Below are 21200 nucleotides of genomic sequence, written 5' to 3'. Positions count from 1 at the left end.
TTTTTTTTTTTTTGGGACAGAGTTTCGCTCTTGTTACCCAGGCTGGAGTGCAATGGCGCGATCTCGGCTCACCGCAACCTCCGCCTCCCGGGTTCAGGCGATTCTCCTGCCTCAGCTTCCTGAGTAGCTGGGATTACAGGCACGCGCCACCATGCCCGGCTAATGTTTTGTATTTTTAGTAGAGACGGGGTTTCACTGTGTTGACCAGGATGGTCTCGATCTCTTGACCTCGTGATCCACCCGCCTTGGCCTCCCAAAGTGCTGGGATTACAGGCTTGAGCCACTGCGCCCGGCATACCTTCTATATCTTCTTCAACTCTGTGTAAGTGTGTTTCTGCCCCCTCACTAATCCACTGAAAATCCGTGTCTACAGCACCTTGGCTTACTCAACCTCTAGCAGCATTTTACACAGCTGACTCATGAAATACTCTCTATACTTTTTTAAACAAGAAATACTGTTTCCAAAGAACAGGTAATCACATCAAGTGGGGTGGTAGTGTTCTGTGGGAAATAATGACCCAGAAAACATAAAAAGGTTATAGCTGTGAATAATGAGAGAACTAGGTTAAAAACCTGTATCTGGTAAGCAGGAGCTATCAAACGAAAAAAGGGAGTAAGATCCGACCCCAATAAAAGGGTGGCTGAGTGGGAAAAGCAGAAGAGACTTAATAATGCTAATGAACAGTTCCAATGTCAGAGTTCATCCATATAAGTCCTTATCGTAATATCTACCTAGGTGTGGACAGCAAGAGCCTCCATATTAGCTGTGGTGACTGCAGTAGCTCAGCAGCCTCACTGGTAAGCATCTGTGAGCTATGGCAGCTGCTGATCAGCTACTTTGGAGAAAACCATTCTGAAAGTACTGAATTGCAACTGTAAAAACTACCCTTTTTCAGTTTTATACTTGTGGAAAACTACCTTTAGGAAAGTGTCTTTTTTATTTTTCGGAGACCACAATCTTGCTCTGTCACCCAGGCTGGGGTTGCAGTGGCACAATCGGCTCACTGAAGCCTCGATTTCCCAGGCTCAAGCCATCCTCCCACCTTGGCCTCCCAGGTATCTAGGACTACAGGTGTGCACCATCATGCCTGGCTAATTTTTTCTATTATTTTGTAAAGACAGACGGTTCTCGCTATGTTGCCTAGGCTGGTTTTGAACTCCTGGGCTCAGGCAATGCTCTCGCTCCAGCCTCCCAAAGTGTTGGGATTATAGACGTGAGCCACCACACCCTAACAGAAAAAGTGCTTTTTAGAAATTAAACTATCTAAACTCCACAAATGAAGTTAATATGAAATAAAATCAGGTTCCAGGTTTTTTAAAAGAATCCTTTATCAAGTTACCATGTTGTATTTCTCTCCTTTACTCTACCTGACCCCTCCTCAGATAAACAGGCTGGCTTACAATGGTATATTAGGTAAGGGCTTCATATTTAATTACATAATTACTGCTGACACTGAAATGCATTACTCAGATGACAGAAGGGCATAAAACTTTTCTAATTAGTTTTATCACACTAGAAAATTAAAATATATTTGAAATACAAGATATACATTAAATATATATATGCAAAACACTTCAAAATAATTATAATATCCTCATTAATTTAACAGAAACATCAATGTTTCTACACTCGGGGCAGAACTTCTGTTGTAACACTTTTCACTTGCCTATTTCCACCAACCCTGAAACATCTTCCATACATTAAGAAAACATACCTGGTTTCTGCCTCTGCGTTTCCCATAATTTCTTCTCACTAGAGCTTTATAATTCTCATTTTTCTTTGTTAAATAATAATATAAAACACAATCAGGAACACTCTGTAAGAAATAAAACAATTACTTTTGAAGATCCAATGAAATAAAAAATTTTTTAAATTAAATATTACTTTCAAGGAAAATCTCTGGTATTCTCAAAGTACAAATTAAAGAACACACATGGCTAGAATTTTAAGGCATATCTAGGGTCTAGAACTATTTACATTATATATACTATTCTAATGGACAGTTACAGTTGTTAATCCAAATTATGTGAAAGATACCAGGAACTATCAGAAACATTCAAATATTTTCTTATTAACAAGTAAATTCCCCTTCGGACTACATATATGTAAATATTTAAAATGTCTTTATTGTGTTCAAAAACATTAAAATCAACTTTATATTTATTAAATATGGAATGATTCACAAATTTGCTTGTCATCCCTGCACAGGGGCCATGCTAATTTCTGCACTGTTCCAATTTTAGTATATGCGCTGCTGAAATGAGCACAAAACTAATATTTTAATTAGAAATGTAATGAGGTTCAAAAAGCATTGTAATCTAGTGTTTTTAGGGAAATAAAAATCAGGTCATCTTTCATTAACCATTTAGTTCTGCATTCTAAGATTTCTATTATAATTGTAATTATCACTATATTAATCACATGAGATGCTTCGCAGCCTTTTAAAAATCGGTTCTACTTAACTACTTCTGTGTGTGTTAGGGTACAAGAATTTCAAAGTAACAACCAACATAAACTTATAAAGATTCCCAAAGCAAATCATGTCTTACCTTCCTCTCCAAATAGGATGCAATTAGTCCAAAGTTTTTTGGATGCTGGATAAACCTGAGTAAAAATGAAAACAAAAACACACTCACACACAAACATTTCAACAACTAAAAAAGAAAACTTGGGAAAAGAAATACTATGTACAGGCTGGGTGTGGTGGCTCACACCTGTAATCTCAACACTTTGGGATGCCAAGGCAGGAGGATCACTTGAGGTCAGAGTTCAAGACCAACCTGACCAACATGGCAGAACTCCATCTCTACTAAAAATACAAAAATTAGGCCAAGCACAGTGGCTCATGCCTGTAATCCCAGCACTCTGGGAAGCTGAGGAGGGTGGATCACAAGGTCAGGATATTGAGACCATCCTGGCTAACACAGTGAAACCTCGTCTCTGCTAAAAATACAAAATAAATTAGCTGGGCGTGGTGGCACGCACCTGTAATCCCAGCTACTTGGGAGGCTGAGGCAGGAGAATCGCTTGAACCAGGAGGCAGAAGTTGCACTGAGCCAAAATCATGCCACTGCACTCCAGCCTGGGCGACAGAGCGAGACGCGGTCTCAAAAATAAAATAAAATAGGGACGGGTGCGGTGGCTCACGCCTGTAATCCTAGCACTTTGGGAGGCCGAGGTGGGTGGATCACCTGAGGTCAGGAGTTCAAGACCAGCCTGGCCATCATGGTGAAACCCCATCTTTAAAAATAAATAAATAAATAAATAAAATACAAAAACTAGCCGGGGGTGGTGGCACATGTCTGTAGTCCCACCTACTCTGGCGACTGAGGCAAGAGAATCGCTTGAATTCGGGAGGCTGAGGTTGCAGTGAGCCGAGATCACAACACTGGACTCCAGCTTAAGCGACAGAGCGAGACTCTGTCTCAAAAAAAAAAAAAAAAAAAAAAAGAAAAGAAATATTATGTATAGACTAATTCCCAGGGCTTTCTAACTGCCAATCTGAGGAACAACTGTAGAATCCCTGGAGACTTTTAAAGGGCACAGATTTCTGGGCACCGTATACCAGGAAATGACTGAATTGGTCTATGGTAACACACAGAAATTTGTACCTTATAAAAGCTCCACTGAAAGCTCTGACAGCACCTAAGCTTGGGAACCACTCTTAACATGACTCTATAACCCCAGTTCTTATCTGTTACCTCTTTTCCCACCTACAAACTTACAGGCAGATCAATATTCTCTACTTTCCACAGAATCTATTCAAATGCCAAAATGGGGCCAAGTTTTTGTGAAAACAGTTCAATTTACAAGTAAATGCCAAATACTTTTTATTAACTTATGTAGAAGTCTATAGAAAATAATTAAAAATATAAATTACTTGTCCTTAAAGATCTCCTTTTCATGGTCAGTCCAAACATTCATAAACTGCCTGTCTTTATAAACCTTCATAGGGTCCTCCATAAGCCCATTCATATTAATGAACTTGACTCGTCTTTGCTCTGCATCAAACATCATAGGTGGAATCACAGAGAGCTGCCGCATTTGTTTCTCATTATTCTGGAAAAAAAAACAATTTACTTAGAATAAAATATAAACTAGAAATTAAGGAGGGCCATGGACCAATGTTCTCAATATATACTAAAAAACCATGTATACAGTTTAATGACAGTAACAGTGTATACCACAGCATCTAACATATAGTAATTACTCATAGGTCCGATAAATATTCACTGTATGAATTATAGAGGCAGAGAATATCCATATCACTTTTTAAATAATCCACTCCTTTGAGAAGAATTTTTTTTAAACTAAGCTGATACTTAACATAATAAAATTTAAACCTGGAAGATAAAAAGTAATATCAAGTTCACTGAAGAGGCGACCTTATGGAGCATTTAATTATCATATAGTCTCATTTTTTAAAACCTCAGCATCATTTTAGACAACAACTCTTACCATCATATTAGAGAACAATAAATAGAAAAATAAGCCAACAGGCATCAAAATCTAAGTCACTGATTTTAAATTAAACTCATTTTACTATTAAATGGTTCTTAATTTTACATAATCTTTCCATTGAAAATTTAAGGCTGTTATTCTTAGAAACAAAGCTTGTTTCAATTAAAACTTTGTTATACATGTAGAACTTATTTTTCCCAAAGTTTAACTGACGAAATTTATAAGCACAAGCTTCTATTTAAAAACTTTTACCCAAATTACGAGTATTTACCCAAATATAAGAAAAGGTATTTCCCTAAAAATGTTCCTCATAAAAGTGGACACCACCTAATAGTCAAGTCCTTACAAAATCTCTAATTTCATGAGACACACTCAATCAGTTTGAATACTATAGTGTTTCAGACACCTTAGATTGAAATGACATCAATACATAAACTAATTTTAGATGCTTACAGATGTTTCCTAATGGAATCAAAGAGCGCATAAAGAAACTTAATAAACATTTAATCGTCATTGTAGAAATAATGGCTACATATTCCAAGGGCTGAATGTCATTTCAATCATGTACTTTACAGGTAATTTTTAAAGCAATATAGAGTAAGTGGTTATATTTTAAAGTTTTGAATATATTGCTACAAAAGAAATGAAAAATTGCTGGGCACAGTGGCTTATGCTTGTAATCCCCGCACTTTCGGAGGCCAAGGTGGGAGGACTGCTTCAGCCCAGGAGTTCAAGACCAATCTGGGCAGTGTAGTGAGACCCCATCTCTACAAAATATTCTTTTTTAATTAGCTAAGTGATAAACCGGATGTGGTGGCTCATACCTATAATCCCAGCACTTTGAGATGTAAAGGCAGGTGGATCACCTGAGGTCAGGAGTTCAAGACCAGCTTGGCCAACATGGTGAAACCCTGTTCCTACTAAAAATACAAAACTTAGCTGGGTGTGCTGGCATGTGCCTGTACTCCCACCTACTCAGGAAGCTGAGGCAGGAGAATCACTTGAACCTGGGACATAGAGGTTGCAGTGAGCCAAGATCATGCCACTACACTCGTCTGGGTGACAGAGTGAGACTCCATTTCAAATAAACAAACAAAAAGTTAGCTGGGTGTGGTGGTGTACCAGTAGTCCCAACTACTCAGGAGGCTGAGGTGGGAGGATCGCTTGAGCTTGGGAGGTGGAGGATGCAACAAGCCAAGATCACACCACTGCACTCCAGCCTGGGTGACAGAAAAAGAAAAATTCACTTGTCAAAAAAATCCACTTGTCAAAAAAAATCCTATTTCAAAAAAAGAAAAAGAAAAATCCACTTGTCCTGACAATATGCAATATTATGTGCAATATGTATTTAGGGCTTGAAATAAAATTTAGCAAGGGTAACATCATAATGTATTCCAAAAGAAGTATATCTCCAGGAATCTGGGCACAGTGAAGCTGGTGTGCTCTGAAACACTCTGGTAACTCAAAGGTGTCTCTAGAAATGGCAAAGGTCCTAAAATCACATAACGATGCACTGAAAAGCCTGAGTGTGGGATATCCCTCTGTGACTAAATACTGTGATTGTCCCTAAAGAGTTATGTATTTCGATGGACCAAAAATCACTTTGGAATCCTCTCTTTGGGAAAGGAGAGTATCAGGAGAAAGGAAAGAAAAACCACCTGTAAAAGACCATTTTGATCAGTATAAAAGCAATCTGAGAAGGAAAGTGGTTCAAGGAACTCTGAGATATAGTTTATATAGTTCTCTACCTCCTCCACGGCTAGTCTGACTAGAATTCTGAAACAAAGTAACTTATAAGAACATACGATATACTTTTATTCAGTTATGAATACAACACAGGGTACCGTAATCAAATACTGACAGAATCCTACCACAAATATCAACACAAAGACAAACTCTGTACAAATGGGCTATTTTTTCATTCTGGAGGAAAACTTACTACAACAGTTTCACAAATAAATGTTTCATGAGATCAAGCAACTTGATAGCTTAATTCACCACTGTATTTCCAATGCCTAAAGGAAAGTTTGGCACGTATAAGGCTATAAATACTTGTTGAAAGAATAGACTTGATTGAATATAGACATGGAAAAGAACACACAGTTCCAGAGTCCAATTGCCTGGGTTGGGTATCTGGCTCCACTATGTATTAGTCTGTGACCTTGGGCAAATCATTTAACCTGCAGCTGGGCTTTAGTTTCTTCATTTGGAAAACAGCCATTAATTATAGCCTCTACTTCACAGAATTTTCAGAGTTTAATTAATACATATGACGTGCTTATCACAATTGGCAATTTTAAGTAATAACTACCCCTCAAATTTCCCCTCCTCAAAAAGCCAAAGATGTAGCCAGTCCACCACAACCTAAACCAACAATATCCATAGAAAGAGGAGAAACATATTAGCTAGGTTAAGTAGCAGTAAAGGGTACAGAAGAGGAATTCATGACCCTGCTTTTTACTTTTGAATGTGCTAAGTAGTGTGTAAAAGGAATTTAACTTGTCTAAATTATTTCTAAATCATTCAACATTTTAGATTAAATCCACCTACTCCACTTAACTTTGCAAAATCGAGTATTAACTGTATACTTAAGTCTTCAAAAAATATATTTATTTACATTTAACATTTATTTTGAAGTATAAAACATTATTAAAAATATCTTTGATCACTACTCAAGGCCATTACTTCAAATAAACAAGATTCTCAGAATTTTGAGACAAGGTTTAAGAAAAGTCATATAATAAAATCAAAACCAGCAAAACTCGGTCAATAGTAGGTGGCTTTCGGAACAATCTTGAGCGTTTGACATGGCTAAGAAAACTCAATGACAGAAATGGAAATTTATTCTTACTCTGCATTTCTGTATTAATATACAAGTAAACATTAGGCACCAGGGACTCAAAGACAGCCTGATTCAAAGGTATAATAATCGCACTCATGAAGACAACACTTTAGCTGATCATAAATATTTATTAAACAGAAAGATAAACACAATAGAAATAAATGTAAACTGACACTAACTAGACATTGATTATTTCTGTTTTGGGAAAGTGAGTGAGGAAGCTTCACAAGGGAGGAAATGTTTCTGTTGGGTCTGGAGATAAATTCTTCTTCAAACGTATACCTTGGTATCTACTAGCTGTTTCATAATTTTATTAATTCTGCTCTTTACACAGGCAAAGAAATGCCTGAAAAACAAATAATGCCACTCACTACAAAAGTGTACCTTCACCTTAAAAATTAGTGAAATGGCCTTCTTCTTCATAGATAAATCTCTTCCATATATAGACTTAATCTCTATAATCTCACTCACCTGCCCCTTTCACTTCATGTTACCATGATTGCCTGGGACTATGTCACCTGCATACAGATGACTCTGGTATCTAACCATCCCCAGTTCAACTCTCTCCCAGGTTCACCTGCTAGACAGCACCCTTTGAAGAACATAAAAATGCATGCTCCTTTGTTACTTTGGGAAATGGTACCATCAGCTTAGTCCTCTAACCTAGAAACCAGGGAGTCACATTCTATTCCTCCTTTTTCTCATGTCCCACACCTTTCTATTATACTTTCCTATACATCCCTACCACTGTTGCCCTGGCTCAGATCCTTATTTTTATCACAACAGCCTCCTCACCTCTCTCTAGGTCTCCCTGCTGCCAAAGCCATCTTTGTAAAATTCCAGTATGACCGTGTGACTGCCTCATTTAAAAACCCTTCAACAGAGGCCTTAAATATTTGAAACAGTCTAACACCTAATAAAGTTTCCACATTTACATGCAAAACCCTTAGCCCCTAGTCTACAGAGTTAAAATGCTTTAATAATTAACAAATTAACTTGAATTAAATTAATTTCCTTACCTCCTGCTCAGAGAGCCCATCAATAATTTCAGAAATCTCATGCTCACTCCTAGCAATGGTGGCTGAAAGACCAGCTCCCCTCTGTCCAACTCTAAACATGAGGGAGAAATTAAAATATATTTAAAGGCCTTTTATAAAGAAGGCATACCAATTAAATTAACTATATATTACTTTTCTGAATGAAACTTTTTAACCAAGTTAAGAGAAGAAACATAAAATACCATTGAGTATTTACTTTTAAATAATATGCTTGGGCTGGGGGCAGTGGCTCACGCCTATAATCCCAGCACTTTGGGAGGCTGAGGCAAGTAGATCACAAGGTCAGGAGTTCAAGACCCGCCTGACCAACATGGTGAAACCCTGTTTCTACTTAAAATTAAAAAAAAAAATTAGCTGGGCCTCGTGGCACGCACCTGTAATCCCAGGTACTCAGGAGGCTGAGGTAGGAGAGTCATTTGAACCCGGAGGTTGCAGTGAGCTGAGATCACGACACTACACTCCAGCCCGGGTGACAGAGCGAGACTCCAGCTTAAAAAAAAAAAATAAACTGGCCGGAGGCGGTGACTCATGCCTGTAACCCCAGCACTTTGGGAGGCCGAGGCAGGTGGTTCACGACATCAGGAGATCGAGATCATCCTGGCCAACATGATGAAACCCCATCTCTACTAAAAATACAAAAAAAATTAGCTGAGCATGGTGGCGCACGCCTATAGTCCCAGCTACTCGGGAGGTGAGGCAGAGATTGCAGTAAGCCAAGATCGTGCCACTGCTCTACAGCCTGGGTGCAGTGTGAGACTCCGTCTCAAAAAAATTAAATTAATTTTAAAAATAATAATATGCTTGTGTCACTTATTAAAAACAATTTAAATGCTATGATTGAGATTTGAAGGTTACATGTTCAAATTTAAATGGTAGAACTAGTTATGGAAAACTTCTGAAAAACCATAGTTATTGATGCCATTTCCATTTCAAATAGCAGTCTTTGTATGCCCTGTAGTAGACTTAGAAAAATATATGAAACATTTTTTAAACAGAGAGAAAAAACTCAACCAACATCCCTTAAAAAATTTAATTGTGAGTTAAGGGGCTTACATGACTTTTTTTTTTTTTTTTTTTTTTTTTTACCATGACTCAACACGAGACAATAAAGAAGAAAACTAAAGCTTTTAGCAATTTTGTAAAATACCTTTTCACTAAAAGTAAAACAAATCAGAATCTACCAAAGTCAAACAATTTCTTAATTGGCCATCAACTGAATATAGTTTGCTTATGTTGGTAATGAAGGAATAAAGGATATTCAGGTCTGTTCTTATTAACTGTCATTTCCAAACTATTTAATATTTTTAGGAACTAAATTTAGTTCAGAATTAATTTCAAAATATTCACTTATATTTAGATTCAAGAGGATAATATAAAAATTAAATTTACTATGACATAATGTTTACTGGTTGATAATAAAGTTTTCATTACAACATAAAAGTTCTTTTAACTTTTAAGTTCATGGGTACAAGTGAAGGTTTGTTATACAGGTAAACTTGGGTCACGGGGATTTGCTGTACAGATTATTTCATCACTCTGGTATTAAGCCTAGTATCCACGAGTTATTTTTCCTGATCCTCTCCCTCCTTCATCCTCCACCCTCCACACTGATAGGCCCCAGTATGTGTTGTTCCCCTCTATGTGTCCACAACATAAAAGTTCTTTATAAACTTTCTTCATGATCAGTTACAAGAAACAATAAATATTTGAAGGAAAATATCACAGTCATTAAACATCAAACTACTTACCGCTGAAATCTTTCTTGCTGTTCTCTTTGTTTTCGAATTTCTGGAAACTGCTTTTCATAGTATTCCCTTGTTTTGCTTTCTTTAGCTTTCCTCCGAGGATTATTTTCTATTCTGTCCACTTTTTTCTCCCATGCCTCCATGAGCTGATCATAACGCTGGCAGATTTTTTGTTCCTATTAAATATCCGTAGCAAATTAATAATAATTAAACTAAACTCTGATTCGGACACACCTAGTACTTTAAAATAAATGCTACTTCTTAAGGTTAAGTCAGGAGTACATTTGGCTTATGATTCAATTGTGAATGAAAAGCTGAAAGAGGAGAGAGGAAAGGCAGCTCCGTTTCCTACTAAGATCAACACACAGAGCACAGTTTGGCTGGATTTTTTTATTTAACATTAAGGTTATGCATATTTATAAAGTACTTGACAATCTACTACTAGTATTAGCTGACCAGTTACTTTTATTTTGCTTAAAACATTATGTCACTGTTGTCCCCAAAAATGGAAAATTAAAAATAGAAACATATAAACAGTTCATAATCTGACCAATTACCCAAAGGCAACCATATGAACATTTTGTTGTTATCCTTCCAATCTGCGAAAGAAAACACGCACACTTTAACTGTTTTATTGTTCAAGGTTCTGGTTGATTGCCATTTTTAGCCATTATAAATAATGCTATATAATAAACATTTTTGACAATATGAAAAAGGCAGAAATTGGTTGGTTATGCTTTATCAGAAAAAGAAATCCAGGCCGGGCACAATGGCTGATGGCTGTAATTCCAGCACTTTGGGAGGCCGAGGCTGGCAGATCACAAAGTCAAAAGACAGACCAGCCTAGCCAATATGGTGAAACTCCGTCTCTACTAAAAATATAAAAATTAGTTGGGTGTGGTGGCAGGCACCTGTAGTCTCAGGGAGGCTGAGGCAGGAGAATCGCTTGAACCCAGGAGGTGGAGGTTGCAGTGAGACAAAATGGCGCCACTGCACTCTACCCTGAGCAACAGGGCAAGACTCTGTCTCAAAAAAAAAAAAAAATCCAGTGAACTAACATGAAATTGAGAATTAATGCTTTTAGAGAAGTGAGCTATGATACCATTTTCTAAATAGAGAAGAAAAGACTGAAGAGCCCTCCATTAAGGACAAAGAACTGTCAATACATCTGATGACATATGGATAGAGGAAAGTGAAGAAGGGCTCATGAAAAACTGCTAACACGGTCATCTCAAGAAAGTAGCATTGGAGAATATTATCTTTCTCAATTCTATACCACACCCTACTCCCACTTCTCAATTACTCCTATATGTCTCCTGTGTCCTTCACCTTTTTTCCATTTCTACTATTACCCTCACAATCCAGGCCAATACCATCCCTCTTCTAGATCAAAACAATAGCTCCCATGCATTCTTTTTTTTTGCCCCACCTGCAACTGTCTTGATAGAGTTACACCATGCAATCTTAATATTGTAGCCAAATGCAAATTCTTAAAATACAAACCCTAACATTATGCAACCTCCAGGACAGTATACAACCTGGCTCTGGATTCCCTCAGTAGCCTCATTTTTCACACTGCCAGTTCAGTCCACATTCCCTCCAGCTCCCAGACATTCACTTAAGCAGCTCCCTCTGCGTATACAAGTTTGCAGAGAACTGGTTTTCCCATGAAACTTCCCCTCATAATTCCTATCTGCCTTAGGTGTCCTCCTCAGTCATCTGCAGTCCATGACCATGGTGTGATCCAATACTATGACTACCTGCTGATCTGTCTGATTCCCATCACCTTAGGCTCCCCCTAAAACTACTAAAACCATATGGCTACCTTGCTCACCTTCACAGAATATATGGGACAGAGTACACAGCCAAGCAATATTTAAGCTAATTGGTGAACATACAGACCTTATAGTGTTTGCATCACCAGTGAGCTAATCTAGCGAGTACCACAATTACAACAAAATTACTTGGAAAGGAAAAAAAATACATGAGCTAATTTCTTACTTGATATTTATATGTTCTTGGCAAAAAAAAAAAAAAAAAAAAAAAAATAAGTAAGACCATAATTTAAGATAGTATCTGAAGGAACAGACTGGCAAATTAGAACATTAGACATTTTCCACCAAATAAAAGCGGCTTACTCTTGACCTTTACAACTCATTAAACTGTCAGGTCATTAAACTTAAGCCACAAAGTTCATTTTTGATGTAGATTTAAAGAGCAGCGTTTATTTAACAGACACTTGAATTTAAATGTATTAACAGTTAAACTGTCAATTTATTGCTAACTGTAAATCTGTAAAATCAGTATAAACATATGAAAAAAAAAATCACTGGCATTATATTTTCTATAACTTAATTACCATGAAGATTATATAACCACAAAACTTTTGGACTGCAAGTCATATAACAAAATATGGAAAACTATTTTAATTTGAAAAAGCTGAACCCTAGCTGACCCAGTTTCTAATAAAATAAAGAATAGTAATATCTAATCAGCATGACTGCAACTTACCCACAATTGTTTGAGGCTTAAGAAACTAAATTATCTATCTTTCATATTTTTTAAACTACTCACCATTTTCTTTATTTTGACTAGATGAAAATGTTCTAGATAGGTGACCAATGAAATTAATTTGATAATGATATTACATGTAAATTATGGTATCAAAATGTTACTAGAATTAGATTTCAGTCATATATATGGGTACTTTCTAAATCAACACTTATCCTCAAATGGAGTCAAGGACGATTCTGATTAATAGTGGGAAAGTGGGTGCCTAAATGAGCATGAATGGGAAAGCTGTACAAATTTCAGTTAACAAGGATAGGACCTCACCCTTTGTTTTCTTGCATGATTTCTTCTTTTAAAAAATAAAATGAGTTTTTTCCTCATCACCTGGTTTCTAGAAGAGAAAAATATGGTTGCATGACATTAAGAAAAAGCACAATTTAATAATGTATTGTTTTTTTCCCAGAGACACTGGAACACAGGCAAAAATCACTTAAGAATTTATAGTGTAAACAAAGTTAATCCTATTTTTTTCACCCTGCAAAATAAGACTTTATAATTTTTGCAAAAATTAGAACTCACTAAAGTTCCTCCCATTCTACAGTAAGACTTTATACAAAACAGTTAACTTTCAATTAGCAAATCCAATTATAAGGCAAATATTTTCAAATTAAAATTACAGTTACTTATCCTTCTTAACAACTCTGGTGACATAAACATCTTAGTCTTGGAGGATGAGAGGTAGAAAAGAAGGACACGCTTTTAAAGTTACCTCCCTATATCAGGTAAGGTGTTAACCTCCCTTCTATGAGGATAATGTATAACAACATAAGTAGAGACAGATGACTTCTGCTTTAAACAGAGATTTTCTTCAGTCACAGAAATGACACGATCCACTCTAAGAAGTAATGGAGGGCAATGTGATAAAACAGCAAGATTTCTAATACATCTTAATCACTTTTTAAATTGGAAGCATTGTGACCTTCAAAAACAATGACATGCAGGTTCAAATATAAATATTTATACCCCACCTACTTCCAGAAAGGATTTCAAGCTGATTATTCAAATATAAATACAAAGCCAAGGCAAGTAGAAGTAATTTTGTGGATTATCTGCCACTCTGGACTAACAGTGACACTGGTTCCACTCAAGTAAGCATGGACAATCTGGAGCTGGCTATATGAAAAAGTAGCCAAGAGATGAAAAGAATTATTAAAATGTACATTTGCTATTTCATACAAAGCAAATGATGGTGATGAAAGAACAGCTACTGAATGACTCATACAGATGCATGCAGCTGAGGAAATATTTCAAAAGGTGTTGTACAGGGAAGCATTACCATATACTCAGTTTGCTCTAATGATAATTATACGTTACTCAAAAGCAAATGACAATCAACAAATACAATCTTAAATGTTTCCTAGGAATTTAAATGAAGTCAGCCAGTCAGTAATCCATCTCAGGATAGTGTGCTGAGCACTAAATAGGCAATGTAGATGACATGAAATAAATCAGACAGAACTGCTCTCCAGACAGTATTAGGAGAAACAGGACAGAACATAAACATAACTGAGGCTTTGGGGGGAAAAAAAAGTCATTAAAAGTAGCAAACTAGGTCTTTCTTATCTGCTCTTCTCCTCTTTAAAAATGTTACAACAGCTAAGCAGTTCCAAAACAAGGTATATTAAGTGAGTTTTGACTGATTTACTTCTAAGGGTTCTCAAGATCATAATAGCATCTCACAGAAAAATTCACAAATACATTAACTTTTATTACGAACCACTTATTTAACAAAAGTTAAAATTATTCAAATTCAATTGTTTTCATGCATACTACCATGCAAATTATATTTGCCACCAGTTCTGCAAAGTAGTCAATAATTGCACATACTCTCAGTAAGAAATTTTTAAAAAGAAAAAAGTATATATATATGTATATATATATAATAAATAGCAATGTGCTCATTAGCAACCATACTAGTAAATAATTATAATGATCTGGTTATACTTAATAAAACATATAAAGTAGAAATATCACATTTTTGTCACAAACTAAGAATTCACCTAAAATTCTCTTAAAGTATAATTTTTTTTAAAAAAAGATACCTATCTAGCTTCCTTTCTTACTTCAATCAGATCAAGAAATCAGATTTTCTTTTCACTTATTTTCTTACTCCAAAATCTGCATCCATAAAGGCCTGGTACTAGGATGAGCAAGGCTAAGCAAACTATATTCTGGAGCAGCCTCCTCACCCACATGAGGTGACTGAGCGCTTCCAAGGCACCAGGACATTAAATGGCAGAAGGGTCTACAAATACCGTCATTAGCAAGAGTCATGGAAGGGATTTCCCTAGAATAGGATTTTGAATAATGATAAAATGATCCGTGGCACTTCTACTTTGCAATGGCAGATGTGGCTTGGTGGGGGACGGTGTCATCACTAGTCTTAAATGAAAAAGCTTCATTATCTTACTTCATCATGCGCCTTGCAGGTACTCCACTGAAAAAAAGACAAAACAGGAGGCAAAAAATTCAAGCCTCAAGGTAAGCCATTTCAATGTTAAGTATCCACCTTTTTTACTAGCAGATTATAAAACCAGCTAGTTTTATGCAACAATTTATTTCATTTTTTGGCCTCGGAAACTCAAAGCTGTTACCCCAACCCCCAAGAAGCCAGAGGAAGATAACATATAGTAAAACAACAGCAAATTACACAAATCTAAAACACACCTACACTATATTATAATACTGTCAGCAGATAACATAAATATGATCTCTTTACGGAATATATGGTTTTTAATTGAGGAACTCCAAAGATGATCAATACTTACGTCTTGATGTTCTCATGGTACACCTTGGTATCTGATGGCTGGTTATAGAGTGGCTATAAAAGAAATCAAATATTTATGTATAAAATGTTGTACATATGTCTATGAAGAGACAAAGAAACAAAATTTTAATGTAGGCCCAGGTAAAGTACTAATGGATCTATACAATAACATGCCCTACCAAAACCTTAAACTTTTAGATTCCTTAAGTAACTGTTAATCCCATCTCCTAATAATGCCACTCCCATAAGACAGTTTATAAATGCACTGTTTCCCATAATAAGTATATTTACGCACAGAATTTTAATTTCAAAGGAGGATTAATTTTTAATTTCAAAGGAGGATTAAGCATTGCCACTATTTTAACAGTAAAATTCAAAGAGCTTTCTGATTCTGTTCTTGATTCTCATTCTACCTGGAATGATTAAATGGCTGCTCAGGTAAAAACATGCTCAGGATGACGCTTCGAAAAAAGTCTGCAAAGGTAACCAAGTTCACTCACCCTTACTTTAAACTTCATCTCAAATTCTGCTCAGCTACATCTGTCTTATCCCAAAATAAATGGATCATATTCCATCTTATCAAAAGAAAAACTACTACCAAAAGAAAATATCAATGGAAATGAAAAAATTAATTTCTTACTTACCAGTTCAACTTTTGGGCCAAGACCTTCAAAAATTTTATGAGCTTCTTCTGCTTTTTTCTAGAGACAAAGACATTGTTGTATCGTATAATTAAAAATTACATTACCTAAGTGCAAAATCACTCTTTAAAAAATATTTATCTAAGACTAATCTATAGATGAACTTATCCTTATTTCCAAATATCCTTCTTCTATACAATAGGTTGAAATACGCTCCAATTGTTTTTTATTTTTTCTTAATTTGTAGTTACAATGATGGAAACTCTTAAATTTTATTTTCATAGCTTTCCTCACCAAATTCAGTCAAAACTTAACATTTATATTGAAAGCAATGCCTGAATAATTTTTTGAGATGAAGTTTTACTCTTGTTGCCCAGGCTGGAGTGCAATGGCGCGATCTTGGCTTACCGCAACTTCCGCCTCCCAGGTTCAAGCAATCCTCCTGCCTCAGCCTCCCAAATAGCTGGGACTACAGGTGTGCACCACCCGCCCAGCTAATTTTTATATTTTTAGTAGAGATGGGGTTTCATCAAGTTGACTAGGATGGTCTCGATCTCTTGACCTCGTGATTCACCCACCTAAGCCTCCAAAAGTGCTGGGATTACAGGCAAGAGCCACCGTGCACAGCCAAGAATTGTTAAGTTTTTAAAAGCTAATAATTATATCAAGAATCTAAAGAGAGGGAGTGAAAATTCACTATTAGAAATAAATCCCCCAAACATTCTACATATTTTAACTCATACCATCTTTAACAGAAACTTAAAGCAATAAAATACCACAAAATGGCCACTCTTTACTGTGGTAAGCCACATTGATCTCTTTGAAGAAAAGGTTTTAATGAGCTAATTTTCTAGCTACAAGGAATCCTTAGTAACAGCTGAACAACAAAGAAAACTGCTCATTTGTTATTCAGAGTACTCAGTAGTGAAAAAAATACTGAATTGTAACCTCCTATTTCCTTTTTTATTTTTTTTATTTTTGAGACAGGGTCTTACTCTGTCACCCAGGTTGGAACACAATGGCAATGATCATAGCTCAATGCAGCTTCAACTTCCTGGGCTCAAATAATCCCCCCACCTCAGCCTCCCAAAGCTCTGGGATTACAGGTGTTAGCCACAGCACCCAGTTGTTATTTTCAAAAGTAAAATAATTTAGACCAAAGTGTTACCTAGAAGAAATCTTCCCTTGCTAAGATTAACCTACCAATACTTTGGCAACAAAAATTTTAACTTAAAACTCTCATATGTTCATATTATAATTTTCATTCTAAGTCTACAGACAGAAGTAAATAATTCTTCAAACATATGTTCAGTATGTTCTACGTGCCAAGCACTTGCTAGACACTAAGAAAACAATGAAAAAGATAAGCCTTCCCACCATAGGAAGATGAGGGGTCTTGAAAGCCTTCCTAGAGAAAATGATACTTGAGCTGGGGCTTGAGATATGAGTGTGCCTGGCAGAAAAGACAAAACATGGGGCCACCTGACGGCAGGGGCAACATAGTAGGGTAAAGGTACTACTAACAAAGGAACATCCAAAACCTCTTCTGGTGGGATATCACTAAGAAAAGAGTATTGGGCAAGGGCCAGATGGGTAAGCATGTAAACACCAGTAAAGGTTTGGGCTATTCTGTAGAAAGTAGGAAATCATCAAAAGGTTCAATTTGGAGAATCATGTGATGGGATGAAAATATGAAAGATGGGTTGGAAAGAAACAGACTGAAGAAGGAGACTCAATAACTATGTGGGAGATGAAGGCTCAAATTAAGCCAACGATAAAGGTAGAGAAAGAAGCCAAAGACCAGACCAATATTTAGGTAGGACTGATGCTCTTCATTGATTACCTAAACATACATTAAATGGCAAAGAGATAGAATTGGCTAATTCCTAGGATGCTGGCCTAGGTGACCAGAGGTGCTGGCACAGAATATACTTCCTACCATCACCCTTTTCTTTCTTCTGATGTCACATTCTCTTGCAAATCCACCAATCAAAATATAAACAAGACAGGTTGCGGTGGCTCACACCTGTAATCCCAGCACTTTGGGAGGCTGAGGCAGGTGGAACACTTAGGGTCAGGAGCTCGAGACCAACCTGCCAACATGGCAAAACCCTCTCTCTACTAAAAATACAAAAATTAGCCAGGCATGGTGGCACGCACCTGTCATCCCAGCTACTCGGGAGGCTGAGGGAGGAAAATCGCTTAAACCCAGAAGGCAGAGGTTGCACTGAGCCAAGATCGTGTCACTGCACTCCAGTCTGGGTGGACAAAGCAAGGCTCCGTCTCAAAAAATAAAAATAAAAATAATATATATATATGAACAAGATGTTCCTGAAAATTTCTCTAGTAGAGTCCAACAATCACTTTTCTTTACGCATTATTCTTCTGAAATTAGAACATTTACAAATATTTTTGGAACTTACAATTGATAGAGTAATATCAAATTGAACTGTTAAAAATAGTCTGTTTAGAGACTAAACAAACAGTCTGAAATTTAACTACGACGCAAGTCAACTTTTCTCAGGAAGTCAACTTTAAAATGAACACTTTGGGGCAGTTTTTTCTCCCTCCCACTAACTTGCTAAAGAAAAGAAATGGTCCCGCTATCTCTTAAGCCACACTTGGCTCAATTCCAGCTAGTGTAGACTGCTGCCACACAAGAAATAAGAGGGAAGTGTACTTTTGTCATTACCCCATTACTCCTTGCCTATAGTACTGAAACAGATAAGCCCATTCATTTAAAAACGCTAAAGAGGCAGGGAGGGCCTTTCAAAAGAGCATGGTGGGACAGAAAAAGCCTTGGGGAGTACATATGAGAAAGCCTGGGATCTAGGCCCACTGTACTCTCCTACTCCCCTCTGGGAGCCCCCTATTACAATTCTGAAACTGCACAGGTACATGCATAAAACATACATAAAAAAGAAAGATGAGGCCAGGCATGGGGGCTCACACCCATAATCTCAATACTTTGGGAGGCTGGGGCAGGAGGATTGCTTGAAGCCAGGAGTTCAATATCAGCCTGAGCAACATAATGAGCCCCTGTCTGTTAGAAAGAAAAGAAGGAATAAAAGAAAAGACGCCAGACGCAGTAGCATTTTGGGAGGCCAAGGCAAGTGGATCACTTGAGCCCAGGAGTTCAAGACCGGCCTGGTCAACATGATGAAACCCTGTCTCTACCAAAAATACAAATGTTAGCTGGGTGTGGTGGCCCACATCTGTAATCCCAGTTACTCGGGAGGCTGAGGCAGGAGAATTGCTTCAACCTGGGAGGCAGAGTGTTGCAGTGAGCCGAGATTGCGCTGCAACGCTCCAGCCTCAGAGACAAAGCAAAACTCCATCTCAAAAAAAAAAAAAAAAAGAAAGAGAGGGAGGAGAGGAGGGAAAGGGAGAAGCGAAGAGGCAGAAGAAGAAAAACGAAAGAAAAAGAAAAGAAAAAAAAGGAAAAGAAAGATGACTTCTACAGTTGCCATGAGTTAAAAACAATCTTCACTGCAGAAGATAAGTCTAATATTAAAACAGATTTCAGATTTGGTTCTCTTCATAGATGAACAACAAACCAAATGTATAAATGTTAACACAGAAAGAAGAGGTGTAAAAGGAGTTTTCAAGTTTTGCTAATGTGCACCAAGCAACATCATACTGATTTCCCAGTGAAGCAACCACAGAACTAATATTGTAAGACAAGGCTCATTAAGAAATTAAATCAATTAATAATTATCACCAAATCCAATTTATTTGAAAAATTTATACTAAAAAACACATTTTATAAAACTTTTTAAAAAAAACTATCAAATCTCCATTGTTATCACTGCTAATCCCTATTTACTTTATCCTGAGATCACAGTCACAAGCTGGCCATGGAACCCACGAGCCCACAAAAGTATTTTGCAGCTACGCAGAGGACTTTTTTGTTTAAACAAATCATAGGTTTTACATAAAACCCTGTATTTTGGGCTTTTCTTAAACAATGGAGCAACTGTATATCCTGGGCCACAGCCCCCATCTTAGGCATGGTCACATCCATCCGTTCCTTTACTGGATTTATCTTCATGTAGACTCTTGTGGCCATACAATAAATCGGACTAGTGTTGAACCCAATCAAGAAAATAATATTAATTGCCCATATTTTTACCTGCCCATGACACTTATCATTAGCATAAGTATGTTTCTAATGACTCTCAGTTATCTACTTGATACATGTATATCTGAATCCAAGGTCATTCCTACAAATGTTTATTTATTTATTCAGCTTTTATTTTAAGTTCAGGGGTACATGTGAATAAATATTTATTAATTCACAATTGCTTTACTTAAGGTCAATTTCCTTTAGGCTCTGGACTACTATAAAGTTACAGACTGTGTAAGATAGACTGACAAATGAATTCACTCACTACAGAGCAAACAAATCTAAACACCAATCCTAACTTTTACCTGATGATCACCTTTAGCTAAAAGTCTATTCTATCACACACAGTATAAAGCATATTATCATTTTTTGCACTGTGGACTTCTGGAAGCCCACTGTTAGACAGCTCTGTTGAAACACTTTCTTCATATTGAGGTAAAATCAGTTTCCTTTCAACCGCTAGTTCCTGGGCCATGTTCTGGCCAAAACTAAGTTTGTTATTACAAAAATGATTCATAGAATTCATGCCTGGTTGTTCCGAATCCATGGATATTTTTAATTAAGAGTGTGAAAGTAAACCTAAAAAAGCAAAGTCTATCTAAAGGTCAAAATCTACTTTGAACTTGGTTTTTCTTTTTGACTGAGTTTTGCTGTGTTGTCCAGGCCAGAGTGAATGGTGAGATCTCAACTCACAACAACCTCCACCTCCCGGGTTCAAGTGATTTCCCTGCCTCAGCTTCCCAAGTAGCTGGGACTACGAGGACACAATACCACGCCTGGCTAATTTTTGTATTTTTAGGGGAAGACAAGGTTTCACCATGTTGGCCAGGCTGGTCTCAAACTCTTGACCTCAAGTGATCGACCAGCCTCAGCCTCCCAAAGCACTAGGATTAAAGGCGTAAGCCACCATGCCCAGCCTTGAACTTTTTAACAAGTTCAAACCACAGCCCAACTATCAACTGTGAACTAATGCTGACAAGAAACTTCA

At 36.9% G+C, this 21200-nt stretch overlaps 1 protein-coding gene, 1 long non-coding RNA gene and 1 other non-coding gene across 21 annotated transcripts in view; all 3 read right to left on the bottom strand.

Annotated features, from left to right (window-relative positions):
• The window catches only part of LOC116553078, a 1412-nt gene extending 378 nt beyond the window's left edge, over positions 1 to 1034 (bottom strand). Inside the window, exon 1 of the long non-coding RNA XR_004269627.1 lies at positions 299 to 1034. This is a non-coding gene — a long non-coding RNA (uncharacterized LOC116553078). The remainder of the gene's footprint in view (positions 1 to 298) is intronic.
• Positions 1 to 21200, bottom strand: part of NCOR1 (nuclear receptor corepressor 1) — a 183766-nt gene that overhangs the window by 106177 nt on the left and 56389 nt on the right. For 14 of the 19 annotated variants that reach the window (XM_032280184.1, XM_032280179.1, XM_032280187.1 and 11 more), the window contains exons 7-15: positions 16090 to 16146; positions 15447 to 15499; positions 15089 to 15115; positions 12943 to 13009; positions 10111 to 10283; positions 8324 to 8414; positions 3882 to 4060; positions 2551 to 2605; positions 1716 to 1817 (exon numbers count right to left, since the gene is read on the bottom strand). In XM_032280184.1, the coding sequence (XP_032136075.1) occupies positions 1716 to 1817; positions 2551 to 2605; positions 3882 to 4060; positions 8324 to 8414; positions 10111 to 10283; positions 12943 to 13009; positions 15089 to 15115; positions 15447 to 15499; positions 16090 to 16146 (804 nt within the window). The remainder of the gene's footprint in view (positions 1 to 1715; positions 1818 to 2550; positions 2606 to 3881; positions 4061 to 8323; positions 8415 to 10110; positions 10284 to 12942; positions 13010 to 15088; positions 15116 to 15446; positions 15500 to 16089; positions 16147 to 21200) is intronic. The other 5 variants (XM_032280194.1, XM_032280195.1, XM_032280198.1 and 2 more) reach the window with 1 other exon arrangement.
• On the bottom strand, positions 2165 to 2268 carry LOC116553537. The gene has a single exon (XR_004269786.1). It is a non-coding gene; the product is annotated as a U6 spliceosomal RNA (small nuclear RNA).

The sequence above is a fragment of the Sapajus apella genome, unplaced genomic scaffold, assembly GCF_009761245.1.
Source record: "Sapajus apella isolate SASKATOON/1434 unplaced genomic scaffold, GSC_monkey_1.0 scaffold12, whole genome shotgun sequence".
Lineage (NCBI taxonomy): Eukaryota > Metazoa > Chordata > Mammalia > Primates > Cebidae > Sapajus > Sapajus apella.
Note: the sequence above shows the minus strand (reverse complement) of the source record. Positions and strands in the feature narration are given on the sequence as shown.